Source organism: Miniopterus schreibersii, assembly GCF_964146895.1.
Source record: "Miniopterus schreibersii genome assembly, chromosome: 2".
Classification (NCBI taxonomy): domain Eukaryota; kingdom Metazoa; phylum Chordata; class Mammalia; order Chiroptera; family Miniopteridae; genus Miniopterus; species Miniopterus schreibersii.
Window position 1 is genome coordinate 70,093,638 of NC_138102.1, and position 22,976 is coordinate 70,116,613.

At 34.0% G+C, this 22,976-nt stretch overlaps 1 protein-coding gene across 4 annotated transcripts in view; it reads right to left on the reverse strand.

The window, feature by feature from the left end:
* Window positions 1-471: 471 nt before the first annotated feature.
* SUGT1 (SGT1 homolog, MIS12 kinetochore complex assembly cochaperone) overlaps window positions 472-22,976 on the reverse strand; it is a 42,064-nt gene continuing 19,559 nt past the window's right edge. For all 4 annotated transcript variants that reach the window (XM_081127925.1, XM_081127924.1, XM_081127923.1 and 1 more), the window contains 5 exons: window positions 22,481-22,577; window positions 21,618-21,725; window positions 12,609-12,699; window positions 8,687-8,868; window positions 472-610 (listed from right to left, as the gene is read on the reverse strand). In XM_081127925.1, the coding sequence (XP_080984051.1) occupies window positions 509-610; window positions 8,687-8,868; window positions 12,609-12,699; window positions 21,618-21,725; window positions 22,481-22,577 (580 nt within the window). In that variant the 3' untranslated portion in view covers window positions 472-508. The remainder of the gene's footprint in view (window positions 611-8,686; window positions 8,869-12,608; window positions 12,700-21,617; window positions 21,726-22,480; window positions 22,578-22,976) is intronic.

Here is a 22,976-nt window from a genome sequence, read left to right on the forward strand (position 1 = left end):
TTTCTCAAAGTTCTCATTAAAAACTTAAGAAAAAGGTAAATAAACCAAACTTCTTCATAGAAAAAATTGTATTTACAATTCAATTCAAAAGCAGTTTTTAAAAGCAAACAATATAACACTGAAGTTGAAAAACCTATGCTCACCCAAAGTTGCCAAGTCTGATAAATTATTAACAGAATGCTGCATCAAAAATAAGGCAATAACCCAAGATATCCCATGAACAATTCCTCCACTCCCATAACTAGGTAGAACTAATCTATCCAGTAGCAAATGATACCTCACTCCGTTTCAGCATGTCTAAAATCCTTAAGGACAGAGTGATAAAATATGACCTTCATTCTTCATTAGACTCTGAACACTTGAAGGAAAATAATTTCTAGAGCACAGAGAGGTAAAGAGGTATAATCTTTGAAAAAGGTACTCAGTGTTCAAAATTCAAGAATGCAATATTAATACACAATGGGCATTAGGTGAATATATGCAATGCAGTAATAGCAAATTAATTTATTTAATACTTTTTCCATTCCATATCATCAGGAGGATTGATTTCAACTTTCCTTTTACCTACATCAGACCAGTTGGTACTCAAAACTGTACCACCAGACTCCATCTGCAATAAGAAATAAAAATAGATTAATTCTTAGACCATATAATCAAAACAACATTTTTTTCTAAAAATTTCCTAAGCGCAGAGTCCCAAATATTAGCTATGCGTGGTTCAATCAAAACACAAGACAATATTTTGATTTAGTCTTAAGCTTTCCAGAGAAGTTAACATGTTCTGTAAAATCTGAAAAGAAGGTCTAGAGTAGGTAGGTAGAAGCATCATGTTCACATAAAAAGCACCACGTCTCCCTCAGCTAATCAGCGTAGAGGTATATGTGGAAAAACTACCTTCAGATGAAAATAAAATGGGCTCCCAAAGAAAATGAGGATGCAATCTCTTTTTCAAGGACAGTAAAGATCAGGCAAAATAAACTCTTTCTACACTAGTTGGACAGAACTTGAAGAGCCCCCTCTTAATGCTCTTTCTGTACCAAGTATATGCTGGAATGTTTTTTTATTTAAATCAAGGTGCACACACAGATATACAAAGTGTTTCAGTAAAGAACTGGTAATCTATTTAGCATCTACTGAATATACCACCCACTAAACCTTGCACATAAATACCTTAAAGTTTTTTCTGGACATTTGTTATCTTAACACAATAAAAATTCATTGACCTGAATCACAGCAAAGAACAGTGTGAATTATTAAAATCTAAACATTTAAAAATGATCAACTTGTTGCTCGCAAATGTGTAAAGTTACATACCCTACTATTACACCAAAACCTCACTATAACCCCCTGCCCCACACTCTCTGCCAAGCTCCCTTACATGGGTTCCTTTGCATCAGATGCTCTTTTCCACCCAAGTTCTTTAGCTGTGCTCCAAACACAACATATTACCAATACTCTGTTGCCTTCTTTGACCCACTATCAGGACTCTACACTTGCAGAATTTGTCTTCTCTATAAGCATAATCACCATAAATATAACAAGTATCACACTGCACTGTTATAACTTTAAAGGTCTGCCTTCTTTCCTTCTTTCTGTTTCCCACCCTTTCTGTTTCCAACTAAAGCTCCTAAAAATCAAGGAGTATATTTTATTAATACTTATATCCTAGACCTAAGCACAATGGCCTGGCACCTGGTAGGCTTTGAATAAAATACTGAATAAAATTGGACAAGTCTACATAATAAACCACCCTTAAGAGGACTGAAGGAAGCATAGTTTATAATCTGATCATATTCGCTGAAATTTATTTCCCTTCTCTCCTAATGGACTGTAGTGCAATTTAGCATTTTCCTCTGATTATTTTGTATATGATGGTCTTTTTGTCCCAATTAGGCTGGAAGATCATACATGATAGACCCTATTTTATCTCTTCTGTATTCCCACAAGGACAGAAGCAACACTAAGTATGTTCCAGGTCAATGTTGCCAAACAGATGGCTTGTTTTATGGGTGTACATGGTTCAATTACAACTAGCAAAGTTTCTGTATGAAAATGGGTGTAGCTCCTATAATCTATCTTTGAAATTTCACACACTGCTACTTTGTCTGGCAGTCTCTTGAAAGTCAATACTGAGAATGACTTCTGCTTCTGGGGACATGGAGTAAATGTACTTTTTCCTATTCTTCCCATTAAGTACAACTAAAAACCTAAGAGAGAGAGAGGGGCAGAGGAAAGGAGGGAAGGAGGGAGAGAGGGAAATTAAGAAGAGTCTAAAAGGTAAAAAAAAGATGAAAGATCAACTAGAGACCTTGGAACCCCAGGAACAACATGTGGTGAGTTCCCTGGGTTTTCTTTCTGCCTCATTATGTCCTAGAGTCGGAGCTAAAGCTAAAAATGCCAAAGGGTGCAAACAACAACAAAAAAAGTCCCAACAAAAGCCTGATCTCTGTAGCCAAAGAATGAAGGAAAACAGAAAAACAGCCTAGGAAGTCAGAAAAATTTTAGACAATGATCGCTCTACTCCATCTAAACACCACAGAAAAAACTGTGGTCCCATCTCCACCCAGGCTACCAAAGGCTGAGTGGGGAGCTTACCCATGCTAGGCTGTCATAAACCCACCTCCTCTGCTGCCTGCAGTGTCAATGGAAAAATGTGGGGAGCTGGAACTACTCCCAGCAGTGACAAGGAGATGCCAAGTGTTTAAGGATTTAAGGGAGCCAAGTGGGGTACCTGAATTTCTACCTCTCCCTAGCAGTACTGAGGTGGTGTGCCTTCACTTCCCCTGCCAGACTGAGAGAAAACCAACTATGACAGAGGGTTTAAATAAGATCCAGAGTCCCATAGCATAACATGAAAATGTCTAGGTTTCAATTGAAAACCACTTGACACTAGTGAAAAATACCAGACAAAATACAGATTTCAAATTATATTTAAAAAAAGAAAAAACAACAGATGCTAACATTGAGATGTCAGAGATGTTAAAATCATCTGAAAAAGATTTTAAATTAGTCATGGTAAAAATGCTTCAACAAGAAATTACAAACTTGCCTGAAATAAACAAAAAAGTAAAAAGCCTCAACATATAAAGAAGATACAAAGAAGAACTAAATGGGTAGTTTTAGAATTGGAAAATATAATTGAAATGAAAAGATTAGAGGATGGGCCCAAGAGCAGAATAGAGGGGATAGAAAAAGAATCAGTGAACTGGAAAAGAAAACAAAACAATATAAATCACCAAATATGAATGACAGAGAATATGGAAATAAAATGAAGAGAATCCTAGGAATGTGTGGGATTTAACAAAATATCTAACATTTGTGTCATCAGGTTGCAGGAGGGAGAGAACAAAGAAGGCAGGTCTGAAAAAATACTCAATGAAATAATGGCTAAAATTTTCCCAAATTTGGGAAGGGACATAAACTACAGATTCAAGAAACTCAGCAAACCCCAATCAATATAAACCTCCAAAAAAACCTTGCCGAGACAAAGAATTTGTCATAGGCAGATCTACCCTAAAAGAACTCCTAAAGGAAGTTATCTAAAGAGAAAAGACGCAAAAGATAGAACCTTGGAACAGAAAGAAAAAAAAAGGGAAGGGAAGAGGGAAGGGAAATGGGTAAATACAACAGAACTTTTCTTCCTGAGAGCTTTTCCTCCTGAGTTTTCTAAATTATGTTTTACAGGTGAGTGAACATTATCACTGATGTAGTTCTAAATGTATGTAAAGGAAATATTATGAAAATTATAAACAAGAGATGGTAAAGGGACACAGAAGGAGGTAAAGTTTCTGTACCTCTCTGAAACTGGCAAAAAACACTGACACCCATAAACTATGATAAGCTATGTATAATGTAGCCAATATAATATCTAAAACATCCACTGAAAATACAAAGAAGGTACTAAAAAAAAGAATACAGATAAATCAAGATGAAATCCTAAACTATGTTCAAGTACTCATAGGAAAGCAAGAAAAACAAAAAAAGAGAAACAACACAAGAACGAAGCAGGAAACAAAAAATAAAACAGTGGACTTAAGTCCTCACATATCAAAAATTACATTAAATGTAAATGGTCTAAATTATCAATGAAAAGAGATTGGTAGAGTAGATTAAAAAAACATGGCCCAACTATATGCTGTCTAAAGAAACTCACTTTAAGTATGACACAAGTACGTTGAAAGTACACGGATAAAATAAGATGTATTATACAAAAATTAATCAAAAGTCAGAAGAATTGGCTATATTAATATCAGAGCAAAGAAAATTACCAGAGAATGACATTATGTAATTATATAAAAGGCTAATCCACCATGAAGACATAGTAATCCTAAATATGCATATGTACCAAACAAAAGAGCTGGAAAACATGTAAAGCAAAAATTGACAGAACTTAAAGGAAAAATAGACAAATACATGACTACAGTTGGGGACCCTCTCTCAACAAATGATAGAATAAGACAGAAAATCAGCAATGATATAGAGGTATCCAAAAAAAATATCAACCAAAAGAATCTAATTGATATTTATAGAACACTCCACTCAACAACAGCATTCTTTTCAAGTGGAAGGTTAGTTAAGATAGACCAAATCCTGGGCAATAAAACAAACATCAACAAATTTAAAAGAATGTAAATCATATTCTCAAACCACAAGGAAATATAATTAGAAATCAATAACAGAAAGACAACAGGAAAATCTCCAAATACTTGGAAACTACTCAACAAACAACCCAGGAGAAAATGAAGTCTCAACTGAAATCAAAATACATACTGAACTGAGTAAAAATGAAAATATAACATCAAAAATTGTGGGAGACAGCTAAAACTCTGCTGAGAGAGAAATTTATAGTATAAACCTACACAACAGAAAAGAGAAAAAGGGTCATATCAACAGTCTAAGCTACATCTGAAGAATCCAGGAAAAAAAAATAGCAAAATAAACCCAAATCAAGCAGAAGGAAGAAAATAACAAAAAACAGGAATTAACAAAATTTAGGAAAAAAAGTTTTTAATCAACAAAGAGTTGATTCTTTGGGAAAAAAATCAACAAAGCTGACAAACCTCTAGCAAGAATGACAAAGGGGGAGAGGGGGAGGAGAAAGGAAACAAATTACCATTATAGGAATGAAATGGAACATCACCATAGAGACCCTGCAGACATCAAAAGGGTAACAAGGGAATACCACCAACACTAAGAACTTACACAAGCCCAGCCGGCTGTGGCTCAGTGGTTGAGCATCGACCTAGGATCCAGGCGATTGGGGTTCGATTCCCGGTCAGGGCACATGCCTGGGTTGCGGGCTCGATCCCCAGTTGGGGGCGTGCAGGAGGCAGCCGATCAGTGACTCTCTCATCATTGATGTTTCTATCTCTCTCTCTCCCTCTCCTTCCCCCTCTCTGAAATCAATAAAGATTTTTTTTTTTTTTAAAAAAGAACTAACACAAAACAGACCAATTTCTCAAAAACACAAACTACCACAAGTCACTCAATAAATATGAAACAGATAATCTGAGTAGTCCTATATGCTATTAGGATAATTAATTTCAGAATTTAAAATCCTTCCAAACGAAATGAATAGGCCAAGATGATTTCATTGGTTTAAAGAATGTTTAAAGAAAAATGAACCCCAATTCTACACAAGCTTTTCCGAAAAATAGTAGAGGATGGAGTACTTCCTAATCCTTCTATAAAGTTAGTATAACCCTGACTCCAAAACCAGACAAAGTACAAAAATAGAATACTATAGACCAAATCCATCTTGAATACAGACACAAAAATCCTCAACAAAGTATATGAAAATAGAATTGAGTAATAGATAAAAAGAATTATATACTATGACAAAGTGGGATTTATTCCAGGGATGCAAGGCTGGTCCAGCAGTAGAAATCAATCATATTAATCACATAAAGTCACCACTGCAAAAAGTTAAAGAAGAAAAATCACATAATTATATCAACCAATGCAGAAAAAGCATTCAACAAGTCAACAGCCATTCATGATAAAAATCTCAGTAAAAAATAGGAATAGAGCAGAACTTCAATTTGATTGAGCACTGACAAAATACCTACAACTAACATACTTAATAGTGAAAGACTGAAGATGGGGATATCCACTCTCAACACTCTCATTCAACATTAGTGCTAGAAGTTCCAGCCAATGCAATATGGCAAGAAAAGATAAAAGGAAAAAATAAAATTGTCCATATTTGAAGACAATATGACGTAAAAAACAGAAGTAATCTATTCTTCTTAGATCATAAAGAATTTATGAAAAAATCTCCTAAAACTACTAAGTTCAACAAACTCACAGAATATAAGACTAACATTAAAAAACAACAACTGTATTTCTACATACTAGCAATAAACCAATATTAAATATATAATATTATTTATAATCACTCAAAAAAGAATTAAATATTTGGGCATATCTAGCAAAACATACACGACATATATGCTGAAAACTGCACAATGCTGATCAAAGGAATCAGAGAAGCAATAAATAAATGGGTTGGAAAATTCAACACAGTAAACATGTCAATTTCTCTAAATTGATATACAGCTCAATGCAATTCCTAACAGGATTCTTTTGTACATATAGACAAAATATTCTAAAATGTATATGGAAAGGCAAAGGAACTAAAAGAATTTGAAAATTAAGAATAAAGAGAAATAGATCTGCCCAATTTCAAGATTTATATAGCTATAGCAATCATGACTATGATGTTAACAAAGGGATAGACATGTAGATCAATGGAACAGGGAACACAGAAATAGACTCAACTGATTTTTGAGAAAGGTGAAAAGAAATTCAATGGAGGAAAGACAATCTTTTCAATAAGTAGAGCAACTGAACATACACAGGTTAAAACAAACAAAATCCCTTAACCTATGACTCATACTTTATATAAAAATTAACTGAAAATGGATCATGGACTTAAATGTAATAAGTAAAACTTTAAAAGTTTTATTTAAAAAAAATGTGGGGGGGAAAATCTTTGAGATCCAGGACTACGAAGCGTTTTAGATTGGACACCAAAAGCATGATCCATAAAGGAAACACATGATAAACTGAACTTCATCAAAATTAAATACTTTGGCTCTGCAGAAGAGCATTAAAAAAATGAAAAGACAAGCTACAGACTGAGAGAAATATCTGTAAACTACCTATCTGACAAAGACTTGTCAGATTAGTGGTTGTTAGGGGTCAAGAAGGGGTAGGAGTGGGACGGAAGTGGATATGGCTATAAAATGACAAGGAGAGATCCTGTGGCAATGGAAATGTTTTGTTCTTTAACTGTCAATATTATGGTTGTAATGCTGTACTACAGTTTTATAAAATGTTGCCACTGGGGGAAACTGTAAAGGATACAAGCAGTCTCTCTCATTTCTTTTAACTGAATGTGAATCTACAACTATCTCAAAATAAAAAATTTAATTAAAACAAAATTTTTTTAAGCCAACAGTTTTGAAAAGCATAATCATGACCAGTTACCACATGGTAACTTATGTGGAATATCTAAACCTCAAACACACTGATTAACTAAATATTAATTATTAAATATTAATTTTAACTTCCTACTATAAATATAAATGCCTTAAAGAGAGTTACAGCCCTGGCCTAGTGACTCAGTTGGCTGGAGCGTCATCCCCTACGCCAAAAGGTTGTAGGTTCGATTCCTGGTCAAGGCGCATACCTAGGTTGGAGGTTTGATCCCTGGTTGGGGCACCTACAGGAGGCAATGGATCAATGTTTTTCTCTCACATCGATGTTTCTCTTTCTCTCTCCCCCCAAAAAATCAATAAACATATCCTCAGTGAGGATAAAAAAAAAGTGTGTTACATTTTCAGAGCTACTGGTAAAAATCAAATGATTACATCTTTTAGCAAAATAACCTACATAGTTCTACAGTGATGACTTGTCATTAACATCTGAGCACTTGAGGCCTAATTTAGATAGCATTTATGCTGTCCTGACAAAAAGTCTGAATTTTCTTACTCAATAGAGAAATTATTTTTTTTTTTAAAAAATGAATAATTAATGTGCACCTTCACTTGCCAAACACTGTTCTGGAAGTTTCCCTTTTGTATTCTTCATCTCTGATACTGAGACTATACATGATTCTAGAAGGTAAACAATGGAAGCTCACATTTAGCTATTGTGATAAATCCAACTAGAATAACTCACCCACTGTAACCTTGGTATTTCTTAAGCCTTTCCAGTTCTAACTCAATGACAAAAATATCTGGTGTAAACCATTTGTTTCTCATCTCCTCCACACGTTTCTGACTTCCTCAATAATTACCCTCAAGTTTAGAGCAAGAAGAAATGTTCAGACAAAACCTACTCAAAAGGTCTCTAGCCCAGCTGGGTGTGGCTCAGCGGTTGAGTGTCAAGCTAGGATTCAGGCAATCGGGGTTTGATTCCCAGTCAGGGCATATGCCTGGGTTGCGGGCTCAATCCCCAGTTGGGGGCGTGCAGGAGGCGGCCGACCAATGACTCTCTCATCATTGATGTTTCTATCTCTCTCTCTCCCTCTCCTTTCCTCTCTCTGAAATCAATAAAGATATATTTTTTTAAAAAAAGGTCTCTATAATACATGCAATTTGGTATCAAATTTTATACTTATTCTTTTAAAATTTCAGAAATTTACTACCACAATATATTTTTTTCAAGTATATATTCTTACAAATGATTTGTTCATGGCACGTTTCACTTCATCAGAACCATCTGAATAGATCTGCTGAAATAATTTGTTTAAAGCTGCATCTCCTTCCAACTTCTCATTCTTTTCTTCTTCTTTGATCTCTCCAACCAATTTATCCCAATTTCTTGTATAAAGAGATGATGATGGATATAGGTTCTTTACATCTACAGAGTAAAAAGAAGTGATTAATCAACATGTGTTGATTATACCAAGAACATGTAAACTTTGTGACTATGGTACACAGAATACCTTAGCAAATAATAGGTGACTGAATTTCATGTTTGAAATAAGTATCTTTCTGATACAAACATCAATAATTAAATTTACACTTCTAAAACCTGAATCAACGTAATATAAAAAAATCTAGTAATTTCTTTTGAACAAAGTAACTTCAATGAAGTGTAAACTTTTGGTACATTATGCAAAATTAAAATAAAAACAGATTCTTCATGTTAATAATAGGGAAAATTCATTGAGAGTATATAGGAAGTTTTTTTATATTTACAGAAAAGTTGCAAAGATAGTACAAATAATTCTAAAATTAGTTTTTTTTAAGTTGCTTAAGAAATTTCTCTTATAAATAAGATTTTAATGTTAACAATGTGGCTTTTCCTGAGATACTTATATATCTTCCAGAGTAGAAATAAACTGAAAATATAATTATCCATCCCATTCAGCAATGAGTTAAGACTTTGTCCATTCTCTCCCCACATTAAAAAGATTGCTTCAATAGGAGATAATAAGGAAGTTCTTAATATTGAAAAATACTACATGGGATGAACTAGAGGTCAATGCCCACACTATACACACACAGCAAATAATAGTATTTGTAGGGATAAATGGAGGCCACCAGCCCAGGGAATCAGGGCACTGTCAAGGCTGCCCCAAAGACCAAAGGAATCAAGATATTGGCACACAAATAATTTAAAAGTAACCTACCCAGTAGCTATAAGAACAGTTCTGTTCACTGTCCAATGGAAATATAATGCAAGCCACAAATGTGAGCCACATATATAATTTAAAAATTTCTAGTAACTACCTTACTAGAATCAAGTGAAAGGCATTTTAATAATATATTTTATTTAACAGAATATATCCAAAATAGTGTCATTTCAACATGAAATAAAAATTAAAATATTATGGTATTTTATATCTTTTTTCATACTAAGTCTTCAAAATTTGGTATGTATTTTACACTTACAGCACATCTCAAATCCAGGCTAGTCATATTTCAAGTGCTCAAAAGGTACATGTGGCAAGCAGCTACTATATTGGAAACTGCAACTACAGAGATTAAAAAACACACAAACTGATTCAAAGATTCCCTATCAATATATTAGAACACATTAATGCTAATCTAAATGTCTTTCTGCCCTCTATATCCCCTTCCTCAAAATAGTTGAGAAATACTCATTATTCATTCTGTTTTTCCATCCTTTCTCTTCACTGGTAAACCAATTGGCTATCCTTGCCTCAAAACAAAACCACAACACATAACAGTTTTATTCAGGGCAAGCATACTATTTTCCAATCCTACCTACCTTCCTCTAGTAGTAATCTCCTCTACCTCTGTACATTATCACTAGTAGCCAAAGAAAATATTTTAAATGCCATAAAAATTAAGAACCTAGGAAACATGGGCTTAATTAATCTTAATGCAGACTCCCCAGAAGGATGGGAATGCAGGTTCTAATTGCCCAGACAGGTTAAGCAATGTGCCCTTATCTGCAGTCTGTAACCTATAGGACACAGGAATCTGACAAGCATATTAATTCTTTACAAAAATATAACAGGACAGGAGGAATAGCATCTTTATGAATATGCAAAGCATTTAGTTTAGAAAAAATTTATAAAATTAAAAAAACCTTTACAGTTGATCTCAGAAAACTTTAACACCTGTAGATAGTAGATGAATTACTAAGAGATAACTAACCTAACTTCTTTGCTCATTCACTATAGTATCAAATAACTGCAAAGATAGTCATGTCAGCAGAGACTTTCCATTGTTAGGAAATGCAGCAATAAGCACTAAAACATACGAGGTTAACAGAAGAACCAGACCCTGACCCTGAAGACCTGGGTTTATAGTCCTAGACAATAAAAAATGCTAGGTGATCTTAAGCAAGTTGTTTAACCTTTCTGAACCTGTAAAATAGGAGAAACAATACTGGGCTGCCTACTATATAAGGCTATTATTAAAATTAAATGAGATGCTACATTTAAAGTGTTTCTTTTAAAAATGCTTTGAGCTATATATAAACCTCAGCCCAAAAATCTCTGGGAGTCAGCTCCAAGAAAAGCACATAACATCTTTACTACGTCTTTCAAATGAAGTGGGAAGCAGAAGCTGAATTAAATAGCTTAAATACCAATTTGAAATTTCATTCTTAATTATCCAGCCCCAAATTTCATTCTTAAAAATTATCTGTTGGTGTCAGTGTCCTGGCTTTGCTAATTATTCTATAGCTTAGTTACATTATCATGCAGGAAAGCTGGGTGAAGGGTACATAGAAACTCTATTTCTGCAACTTGTATGAGAATCTAAAATTATTTCAAAATAAAAATAAAAATGAATGATCTGTTGGCTAACTCGGTGTTTTCTAAAAGGTTCCACAAGGAAATGTGTTTTCTGTTATAGAAGCAAGCAGTAAAAAATCTAAAAGTAGCTGAAACATAATGTTACCCATTTTAATCATCAGATCAAAAGCATTAATTCTAACCAAAAAGATAGTCCTCTCCATTAATGAGGCCATTGCTGTAAAATATAGTCTAAGGCTGTTCTAAGAGTGTCCTACAGATTAATTATCCCATTAGAAAAATACCTATTACACATGCTTAGAATTGACCTCAAATAAAGTAGTCTGTCCCTTAAAGGGTTAAACATATTAACCCTAGTTTTTTACTCTTCTCCTAGGCTTTTCTTAGACATTTATTCTTGTTTGCTTCTATCTCTATATTAGCAATATTGTGAAATAGATACTTGACTCAGTGCAACTATGAAATTCTTATAAATTAGAGTTGACCACATTAAAATAGAAAGGAATAAATAAGAAGGGAGAGGTTATATTAGTAAACTACTAATTCACTTAAAACCCAAAAAGCCAAATAGGAAAAGCCAACACACAAAAAACCAAACTACTTCCAACTTATGTCAAAAACTGGCAAGGTAAACAATAAATTCCAATTCCCTCTGGTCTTTTGCTGCCATTCATTTATACTCCTTAAGAGTTTAAGAAGTCAGCTTGGCAGGTGTGGCTTAGTGGTTGAGCGTGGACCCATGAACCAAGAGGTCACCAATTGATGACTGGTCAGGGCACATGCCCAGGTTGCGGGCTTGATCCCCAATAGGGAGTGTGTAAGAGGCAGCCAATCAATGACTCCCTCTCATTGATATTGATGTTTCTCTCTCTCTCTCCCTCTCCTTTCCTCTCTCTCAAATCAATAAAAACATAAAAATTAAAAAAGAGTTTAAGAAGTCATAACCTTCATAAGAAAAACCAATATAAAATGATGTAGTTTTCATAATCAAGTACTACAAATACTCTTAACTTTTTAAGATATTGCTGCGTGACCCAATCTTGCAAAAAGACCACCTACATAACTAAGAATATTCTCATACTAAAAAATCTAGTGTTTCTATGCATTTCTTTATTAATTCTAGGGTATAAAATGCCCAGGTTATCTCTAATGCCACAGATCATGAATAATAAATAAATTAGTAAGTGAAATTCAAAAAAGAAAAAAAAAAAGCCAATTTGTATTCATTATAGAGCAAACTTATTATACGTGATGTATATTATAATGGGAACATAAATAATGAAAGCAGAAAGAATGTTCATTACTATTTAATTTCAACTATATAACACAATTTGAATTTAAAGCTCATCAAGGCAAGAAAACAAACCTGTTATGAACTGTTTTGACTTAGGCTCATCTCCTTGTCCCTCTAGTTTTTCCCATCTCACAGCCTCTGGCTTTTTCATTTTAATTTCAATCTGTAGGAAATACCAAATAAAATTCATTATTCAATGTAAAATAGACACAAAAATGTAATTTTCTTAAGTCATCAAGTTTTATAAGAATTAATGGTGTCCTTGAGATAGTTTCCTTAAATTATACAAAGTTAAATTTGAAGAATTTTGAAACATTTGTTTTTACTCAAAAGCCCTTCAAAAACATACACACATTAGAAACTACAATTAAGAAGAGTCTTGAAATCCTTATGCTTTTTTCTTCTAAGGCTGTGTTCTTAACCAGGAGTGATACTGACCCCAAGGGGTATTTGGCAATGTCTGGATACACTGTTGGTAATCACAACTGGGGTGGGGATGAGGGGTGCTTCTGACATTTAGTGAGGCTAGTGGGTGCTACTAAACATCCTATACCATACAAGACAACCTCTCACAGCAATTATCCAGCCCAAAATGGAACAATGCCAACCTCCAATAAATCCTGTTCGAAACAAATTACTACATTTGCATATACATTAATCTATTTTAGAGGAGAAAATTCATTCCACTGTATAAAAAAATAATACAACTAATACCAACATTTTCACAACCATTCATTAAATACTTATTAAACACCCACTATGAGCGAGGTATAGTCTTGGGGGATGAGAAGGATTTTTTAAATATTTAAGACATGTTCTTGACCATTTCCAAGAATGCAAGACATTTGAAAGTTACTCAAGAGGCAAATAAATGTTCTAAACGCTCAGGGGACATCACACCTAGGTGTGAACAGGTAAAGTTTCAGAGTACCTGTGAAGAGCTGTGAGAGGAAGGAGCATCTGCTATGGTAGACAGGGTAGATCTCCAGAAGCAAAGGGAATGGCCTAACTGGAGCCATGAGGTGTGAAAGGGCACATGAAAGGGCACAGTGCATCAGGGAGTAGGGAGAAGACTAATTTGCTTCAAGTCCAGGATTTATGTTAGAGCAGTGAAAAATATAGATGGAAAAATGGTGTATGGCAGACTATGGACAGTTCCTAAGTGCTAAACTAAGGTCGCTTATTAAAATAAAACGTTTAACAGCATCCTAAAAGCATCTTTTACTCTCTAACCAAGGCTCAGCCCTAAATACCTTTAACCCTAACATACACTCACAGTGCACTTATATCTACTTTTTTTCCTTATTCAAATACCCTCACCCCCATGTTTATTTAGCCTAGCAAAAATCAGCATTTATAGTAATGGTAAACAGTAATAATTATTATGCAAACAGTTTAAGAATCTAATTAGAATGTTATATTCTAACATTTTTTTCTAAGAAAAAGGTTACTTTTATTAATAGATAAACCGCAAAAGACAGGTTTAACAAAAAAACACACCTATTCACACCTTAGTTATTTGACTCCTTTAGATTAGATGAACCATTTAAATTAGCAATTACTTGTAATCTTTCTAAAACATGCATTTACTGTGAGAATCCTTAAAATTAGCATTTAAAAATACCTTAACAAAACATTTAACCGACCTCAGTATTTTAATGAGACATGATGTGATGGTATGGAAGGGGTGTGGTCTCTGAGTAATCAAAATTTTTTTCAGAAACATAGAAAAGTAACAAAAAATTGTTTCATGAGAGAAAACAATACAAATGTCAGTGGGAAAGGGGCAGAAGTATAGTATTTTTAATTTAATGTATATGTTTAAATTCTACATAAATAAAAACAAATATTTTGTAAGAATCTCTAGAATTCCCTAAAATAAACTATGATTAATTTTTATAAAGTAAAATATCACCAACATTTTCTCATACACAGTATTAACCCATTGAGCTCTGGTTATTTTAAGTTGTAACTGCTGATAGTTATCTAAAAGGAACAAAAATTGAATATATAGCAATGACAAAGCAGTAGTTACTATAAAAGGCTATTAATATTATCCTAAAATTTAAAATTGCCATCTTGCTCCTTTAATTTTCGACTCATCTGGAAATGAAGACCTGGCAAGCAGGGTGTACATAAACACTATCCTTAACTAGCCTCAACCACAGGGCACCCTATATTCACACCTCATGTTCCCATGCTAAGCACTATCTATAAAAAGTTCCTTGTTTTCCCTGAAGAGCAGCACACACTAGCACTGGCATCTACTGAAAGCCACTATAACCCGAGTAATTGTGCAGTCCGAACAGAGAGGCCTTTATAAAACCAAAGTCAAAAAGCTCTTAGGAACAACCTGATTCAACCAAGAAACACTGACCTGAACGTGAAGTTATACTTAATCCATTCACTGAAATAGCTGCACATAATAAACCATTTAAAGTAGCTTTTTTAAAAGGTAAAAGGGGGTGGGGAAAACTAATTTTCTATGAATTCCTTTTTACACCTACTTCACTTCTGATGCTTTAAAAATGAAGTTTAAGTCTTGATTCTGGCAAATACTTCTAGAATCACCACTTCAATTTTAGATATTTTTACTGCAACCATTAATAAACCATTCTATTTTCATTTAAGTCAAAAATAATTTAAAAATTAACTTAAATCTTTGGTATTTTGCTTGAATGTTGCTCTCATATGCACAGGGAAGGCTTTCAATGCATAATATCCCAAAACAGTATTCACAGGTTACTAATAAGAATTCCTACTGTGCCTAGATGGTCAGTTTTCAGTATTATGTGTACTACCACCCACCTCTAAGGTCTTCTTTGCACAGCAGTATGTTTAATTTTTTCCAATGAAAGAAACTTAAGATTTAAAGAGAAGCCATTACCCCCACTGGGTATCCAGACACCACCTTCTTAAGAAGTGCTAAGTAAGCTCCCACTTAATGCTACAGATGGACAGGGAAGGGATCTTTCCCAGACACGAGAAAGCTGTGCAGTTTACTCATAAACTACTTTTTTTCTGGCAAACTTTTGAGAACCTGTTCTAAGGCTGTAGTCACTAAATAATTGTTCTCCTAACCTTCAGAATGTAACTTTCCCAAATTTTTTTACTCAGCTCTTTGCACATTTAATTGCTGAATCAAACCCCTCTGTCCGTTAAGAGAGTAGCTCAGTCTCCCTGAGGCAGAGTGAGCATCTAGCTTCTTTACTTTTACACTCAAATTATTTTATAATCATTTTTAAAATGCAACAGATGGTAATGAATGAAGAGAAACTGAAAATCTTCTCCAAAGTTCTAACAGCTCAATTCAAATATTTACTGAGTGCTTACTCTGAGCCAGGCACTATGCTGGTACATAAGGTAAGAGCCTCTGTTCTTAAAGAAATTAATCAGAAGAGACATTTCCCATGAACAAAAAATTCCAGTACTGTAGATATCATCTGTAGGGACAGACCTAAGTATTGAGAAATATCTAGTTGTCTGGAAGGAAGTACGTCAAAATGTCATCAGTAGTAAGACTAGAGTGATTACTTTCTCAGCTCCTTTGTATTTCTCTGAATTTTCTATAATACACAGTTTTCATAACCTGAAGAAAAATCTAAATAATTGGGATAAAATAATAGCAGTAATATTTAATGAGCAGTTATTATAAACCCTGTGTACAAAGTGCTTCACATGTATCATCTCACTCAACATAATGATCCTATAAAAGATAACCATCCAAATTTTAGAGATGAGGGAGCCAAGAGATAATAACAACTTGCTGAAAGTGTCTTTTACTTTTAGAAGTTTTACCTATTTCCTCAGAAATAAGCAGAGGTTGAGAACAAGACAATAATCAGTTGTGTATCTATAAGACTCAGCAACAGTGCAACTTGTTGGATATATGACCCTAAGCAAGTAACTAATTTCACTGAGCCTCACAGTTTCTCCTGCATAATGGGATTAATAGGGCCTACTTCATTTAGGATTCTTAATGAGACCAAGTATGAAAAGAAGACAGCACTGCATCTGGCAAATAATGCTCTATCAATCTCTTTATCATCATTACAACTAGCAAAAAATCTGGGTATATTTAACATCTCTGGATTCAGTTTCCATACCTGTAAATTGGTGATATAAGTACACTATGCAGTAATTGTGAGGACTGCACAGGATAATACACAGCAGTCAAAACAGTTACCTACTATAATTCTCCACAGGTCAAACAATATGGGACTGGCTAAATAAGCTACAGTAAATGTATACAATGACTACTTTGCTACAGAATATTTAAGGGCATGGAAAAATACCTGTATTCTTATTTTAGTCAAAGTAATATTAATGTATGGCTAAGTTTAAAAAGACAGTTACAGACAGTATGTATAGTAAAATCCTTTTCATTAAAAAATATATACATTAATAGAAAAAGCGGGAAGAATATACTCCAAGATCTATAATTTGTAAACATCAGCAACTAATCAGTTATTTTTAAAAAAAATACCTCACTATTATTACCACCACTGTATCACAAAGACAAAACAACAACCCCCAAACCCCCATATCTGTGTGTTTAAAAAAGCAGCAGCATCCCTAGACACTGCCACTCCATTCCATCATCATTGGGATTCTTCTATGAATATTAATAAATTCACTCTGACGCTTCTCAAATTTTAATGGGTTAATAAGGGAGGAGGTAGCTATTTGTTTCTAATTAAAAGACACACATTTTCATTTCCCATGGTTTCAGTTAAAAGCCATTATATTTTATATTGATATAATACAGAAAAATTACTTTGACTAAAATAGGAATACAGGAACATTTCCACAAGGAAAAATTTACTCCAGAAGATACTGAGAATTCTAATTTTTAACTCAGAGGGAATGAGTATTAATCTTTAAAATGATTATTTCACAGCATAGCTGTCACTGAAGTTATAATCCTGTGATAGTGGCCAGAGAATACCGTCTTGAAGTTAACAAGATGGAACAAAAGAGCACTGCAATTTCTTAATTAAAAAATTGGATTAATAGGCAGATATATGAAAGCTGGTATTCAGCAAAAAGTAGAAATAATTATCAGAGCTACTGGAAAAAATATAAATTCTGACTTGGAAAAACATTAAATATTACATTGTAAAACAGTTAAGAAGTGCTATTTCATTTAGGGTTCTAGTTCTTATTTTCATTGCAAATTATATTAATTTTTCACTTGAGTTAATAACACTTAACCAGTGGTTATACAGGAATATGCAACATTTGTTCAACCTCAAAGGTGGGAAAGAAAAAACAGAATTCTCAGAAGCAAAAAAATAACACTTTAAACCAGAGAGTTTACAGAATCTGTTTTTAAGCAAATTCTTCTGAGCAAAATGCATCCTTTCTCAATTCACATAAAAGATTCAAGACATTTCAACATGTATGAAAAAGCAAATTACTTCACTACTTTTTCCTCTTAGTGTCATCAGTAAATAACTCCCAGTAACACAGAGAAAGATTTTATTTTCAATATTTTAACACTGTCTCCCTCTGCTGTACGAAAAAGGATTCAAACTTTCATTTCCCTTAAGATATAATTACGTATGACAGGCCCTTAAATAACGTCGTTTCATTCAACATCATTTTGTTATAAAGTTGATGAGATGCCATAGGAACTTAACTTATTTATATCAGTATATCAATCAGTAAAATGGTTTCATCAGGCATTGTTTTGGTTAAAGTCACAGGACCTATCGATATTCTGGTTTTGTTTTTTGTTAATCCTGACCCTAGGATTTTCCATTGATTTTTAGAGAGGAATGGAAGGAAAGGAAGAGAAGGAGGGAGGGAGAGAGAGCGAGAAACATCATTGTGAGAGAGACACATCAATTGGTTGCCTCTGGCATGCACCCTGACCAAGGCCTGGGGATCCAACCTGCTGTACCAACCCAGGTACATGCCCTTTACTGGGAATCGAATCCGAGACCATTTGGGCTGACGCTCTAAACACTGAGCCAAACCAGGCACGGCCTAGTGATGACTTTAAGTGAAGACTTACTATGTAATTCTTGCAATCTGGTTCCCATAAAATACAGCTTAAAAGTTGATAGTCAAACACAGTAATATATATTATCCTTCAGAATACATCCAACCTAAGCAAAGAAGCACTAGCTTTAGAGAACTAAAAGCATTCCTCCTGGGCCAGAATGAACAATTCAGTAACCGTGTGAACCTGGGGAAAGCATTTAAAGTCCGTGAACTTCAGTTTCTTTTCATCTCTAAAACTAAGAATGAAAATACTCTGCCAACTTCATATGGTAACATCAGAATCCAATTTAAATTCACTCACTGAACAATTATTGAGCATCCACTATGTACAATGCACAGGGTTTGAGATGCCAAATTTAGCAAATGGAACATACTTATACTAAAAAAAAATTTTTTCAATGTTTATAAAGTTAACTAAGTGTCCTGTACTTTATCTGGCAACTCGATCTGGAGCATATACAAAGATACAAATATGGTATGCTCCTTATCCTAAAAAGACTAAGTGTAAGGGAAAAAAAATGTATACATAAACAAATTAGTATACAAGAAAGAAAAGTAGATATATAGCGTTTAAAGAAAGGGAAAAGGAGCAAAAGAAGAGGCAAATTGGGAACAGAGTAAGGGGGTTGAGGAATGGTTAGAACAACAAGCACTAACAAGGTTCAAAAGAGAAAAAAATTAAAGAGATGACAGTGCTTAGTTACATTCTCAACTCTAGCCACAGACTTGTATATTTACCAAACACACTATTCTTTTCAATTTATTTTTCAATTATAGTTGACATACAATATTTTATTAGTACAACATAGTGATTAGATATTTATATAACTTATGAAGTGATCCCACTGACAAGTCTAGTACCCATCTGACACCATATATAGTTATTACAATACTATTGACTATATTCCCTATGCTGTACTTTACATCCCTGTGACTATTTTTATAAATGGTAGTTTGTACTTAATCCCTTTCACATTTCTACCCATCCCCTCAAACCCCCTCCCATCTGGCAACCATCAACCAACTTGTCCCCTGTACCTACCACATGTACTATTCTTCCTAAGTATACGAAGTCATTTAACATCTATTCATACAAATGTGCTTACATTTAAATAACTTCAAAAGAACATGCACTGGCAATCTCTTGATAAAAATATGCACAAAAATGTCAAACTCCTAATTTTCTGACCTGTATCCCTCCCAAATCTAGCTATTATTTTGTGCTTAATTACCTTACCCAATATTCTTTTATTCAACAAATTGTACACTTATGTGGACGGATGGGGCCAGTAAGACTAAAATCTTGGGAAGATTTCATCCCTTTTCTCTTTTGACTGTCCAAGCAACTCTGTTTCCTCTCTCCACCTGATAATTACACAGCTTCCTACTTTGTAATCTTCAAATAAACAAGTAGGCAGATAACTTTTAACTAGATGCAAAACATTGCTTTACTTCACGCTTCCTGTTCCACCCTTCTGCAGGTGCCCTCTTTCTACAGGCTGTTACCTCTTCTCATGACACAGGCTGACCCCGATTCTAGTCTATGATAGGGAATTCATATTCTTAGAATTTAGACTCACTACTTAACAACACAATATACTGCAGGACATGTACAAAGAAGGTGTTAGTAATGAAAAAAGTCTATTATATCATTTATCATTCTGATTAACTTATCATATACCTTCATAAAACTACAACTGAAAGAAATCCAGAGCTCATCTAGTCCACATCCCTCTTTTACAGATAAAAATTTAGTCCTCTCATCATTTTGTGACTAGTTTTCATTTACAGGGCAAGCAAAAAACCAGTTAGACGTTTTTGATTTTCAGTTCATTACTTTTCCTACTAAATTATATACTACAATCTACATCTTTTGATTGGTATTTGAAATACCCTCTGAATTTTAATTTTACTTCTTTTAAAAAATAGAGAGTGGGAGGGAGGGAGGGAAGGAGAGAGAATAAAAAAGAAAGAGAAACATCAATGTGTCTCCAGTTGGTTGCCTCCTGCATGTGAAACTTGCCCTGGCCGGTGTTGCTCAGTGGTTAGAGAGTAGGCCCGTGCACGACAGGGTCTCGTTCGATTCCCGATCAAGGGCATGTACCTAGGTTTCGGGTTTGCTCTCTGCCCCAATTTGTGGGGTGGGTACAGGAGGCAACCAGTCAGTGTGTCTCCCTCATATCAATGTTTCTCTCCCCCCACCACTCCCTCCCTTCCTCTCTGTGAAAAAGCAATGGGAAAAATATCCTCAGATGAGAATTAACAAAATATATATAAAGAAATCTAACACACACACTGCAATTTAAACTGTTCATTAATCCCTCACATCAAAGCAAGCTAAAATTCAGCTGAACTAAAAACAAACAAAAGAGCAGATTCATCTTTATAACAGTTTTTATTTTTAACTGCATAAAGGTAGGGTGAAAAAAGTATGTGTATATCAAAACAGGCCAGACTCGTAAGTTCAAGAGAAGAGGCACTATCAGTATCAAATCTGAAACAGAGGTGGATTATTATATCTTTTTTGAAAACCTCTTTATTGAGAAGTATAATACTTATCTTAATAAGTATACAAACACCACTGAGATTAAGTAGATTTTTACACTCTATTGTCCTAGAATTTAGGGAGGGGAAAACTGTTACTCAAAAATTATCGTTACCGACCTGGCCGGCCAATGTGGCTCAGTGAATAGAGCATGGGCAAGAGCATCAAAGAGTGGTGGGTTTGATTCTTGGTCAAGGGCACATATCTGGGCTGCAGGTTCCATCCCCAGCCCCACGTGGGGCACATGCAGGAGGCAACCAACTGAAGACACATTGATGTTTCTCTTTCTTTTTTATTCTCTCTCTCTCTCTCCTTCCCCCTTCCTCCCTCCCACTCTCTAAAAATCAATGGAAAAAATATCCTCAGGTGACAATTAACAAACAAAAAAAGCATCGTTATTTACCTGTCCCTTTTAGAGACATGTAGCTGAAAGGATTTACAAGCTTATAATCACATGGGTGATTAGTTGACCAATGTTTCTATATTTTGAAAATATTACTACTGACAACCCTTTTCATTTGTCTTACCTTTGTTGAAAGTACTTTAAATGTGCTCTGTTCTGGTATTATAGGATGAAGAAGTCTCAGTTTTAAATTGTAATCCTCTCCAGAAGAAAGTTTCACCAAAGCAGATAACTAACAAACACAAAATTAGCAGCACATTTTATAAATGTATATAATGAATGGTAAAACACTTAAACTAAATACAATTATAGAACTTCAATACTGTTGAATATTTTAAACACTAACTTATAAACCTCAAAATAATCCTGTTTTAAAATCTGGTATTCTTCACATAGATTTTCATATACACAATTAAATAGCGGAAAATAATGTTTCAAAATACATACTTAATATTTAAATCTCAAGGAAACCCGAGATAGGAGAGTAAAATGACACAATATAAAGTATTCATATGCAAAACATCTAGCTCTATCACTAACTCTTCAATATCTAACATAAAGTTTTCTACTAAATGCTAAGAAAACAAGATATTAAAAGTCATATGCATTTAATATAGTTAGTAAATTCTAAGATGTATAAATCACACAACAAATAAGTAGACCTTTCTTCATGAAGTATACCACAAAATTGTAACCAAATCACATACCTTACTAATATCTTTTATATTTGTCAACCAAGTTCTGCTTTGAATTGCAAATCTAAAGAATGCACATCTAATTATAACCTACCGTATATATACTCTTGTCTCAAAACTTAAAATGATTCAAAATGAAAAGCAATGCTTTAGATTTCCATCAGCATTTTCCACACTATCTCAGGAAGAAATGACATATCTGATAAACTGCCAAAGATTACCCTGCAATATACTATATTTGCAAAAGGAGGTATTTACTTTCAACATAAAAAATGGTTCAAAGACTACTGACCTCTTTTTCTGAAAATTCCACATTTACATCATTCTTCTGAACATTCTTGATCATAAGTGTAATGATTACTTGAGATTCTGTTTGATACCAGTCATACCTATTAAAAAAGAAAAAATACACTTAAAACAGAAATTTTAATTTTCTTGTTACTTATGTTTTATCAAGATAAAAACTAGAACCTGATAAACAACAAGAGCTCCACCTTGAGGAACAAAATAGCACAGCAGCTGTTGATAAATAATTTTACTTAACTAATTTCCTGTGATGTGTACTCACAGAAGACAATAAGCCTTTCCATTGGATTTAAATACATGACTTTCAGGGTTCTCACTTATATGTCTAATTCCACTGTGCTTAAGCTAATGTTAAAGAAACTTATTCCAAATGGCTAACAGTTTTTACACACTATCAAAAGTTTCAAACTCTCATTTCAAAAAATGAAGCACTTCTAATCCCAATTTTACAGATGAACAGATATAAGCTCAGAAGGGTGAAG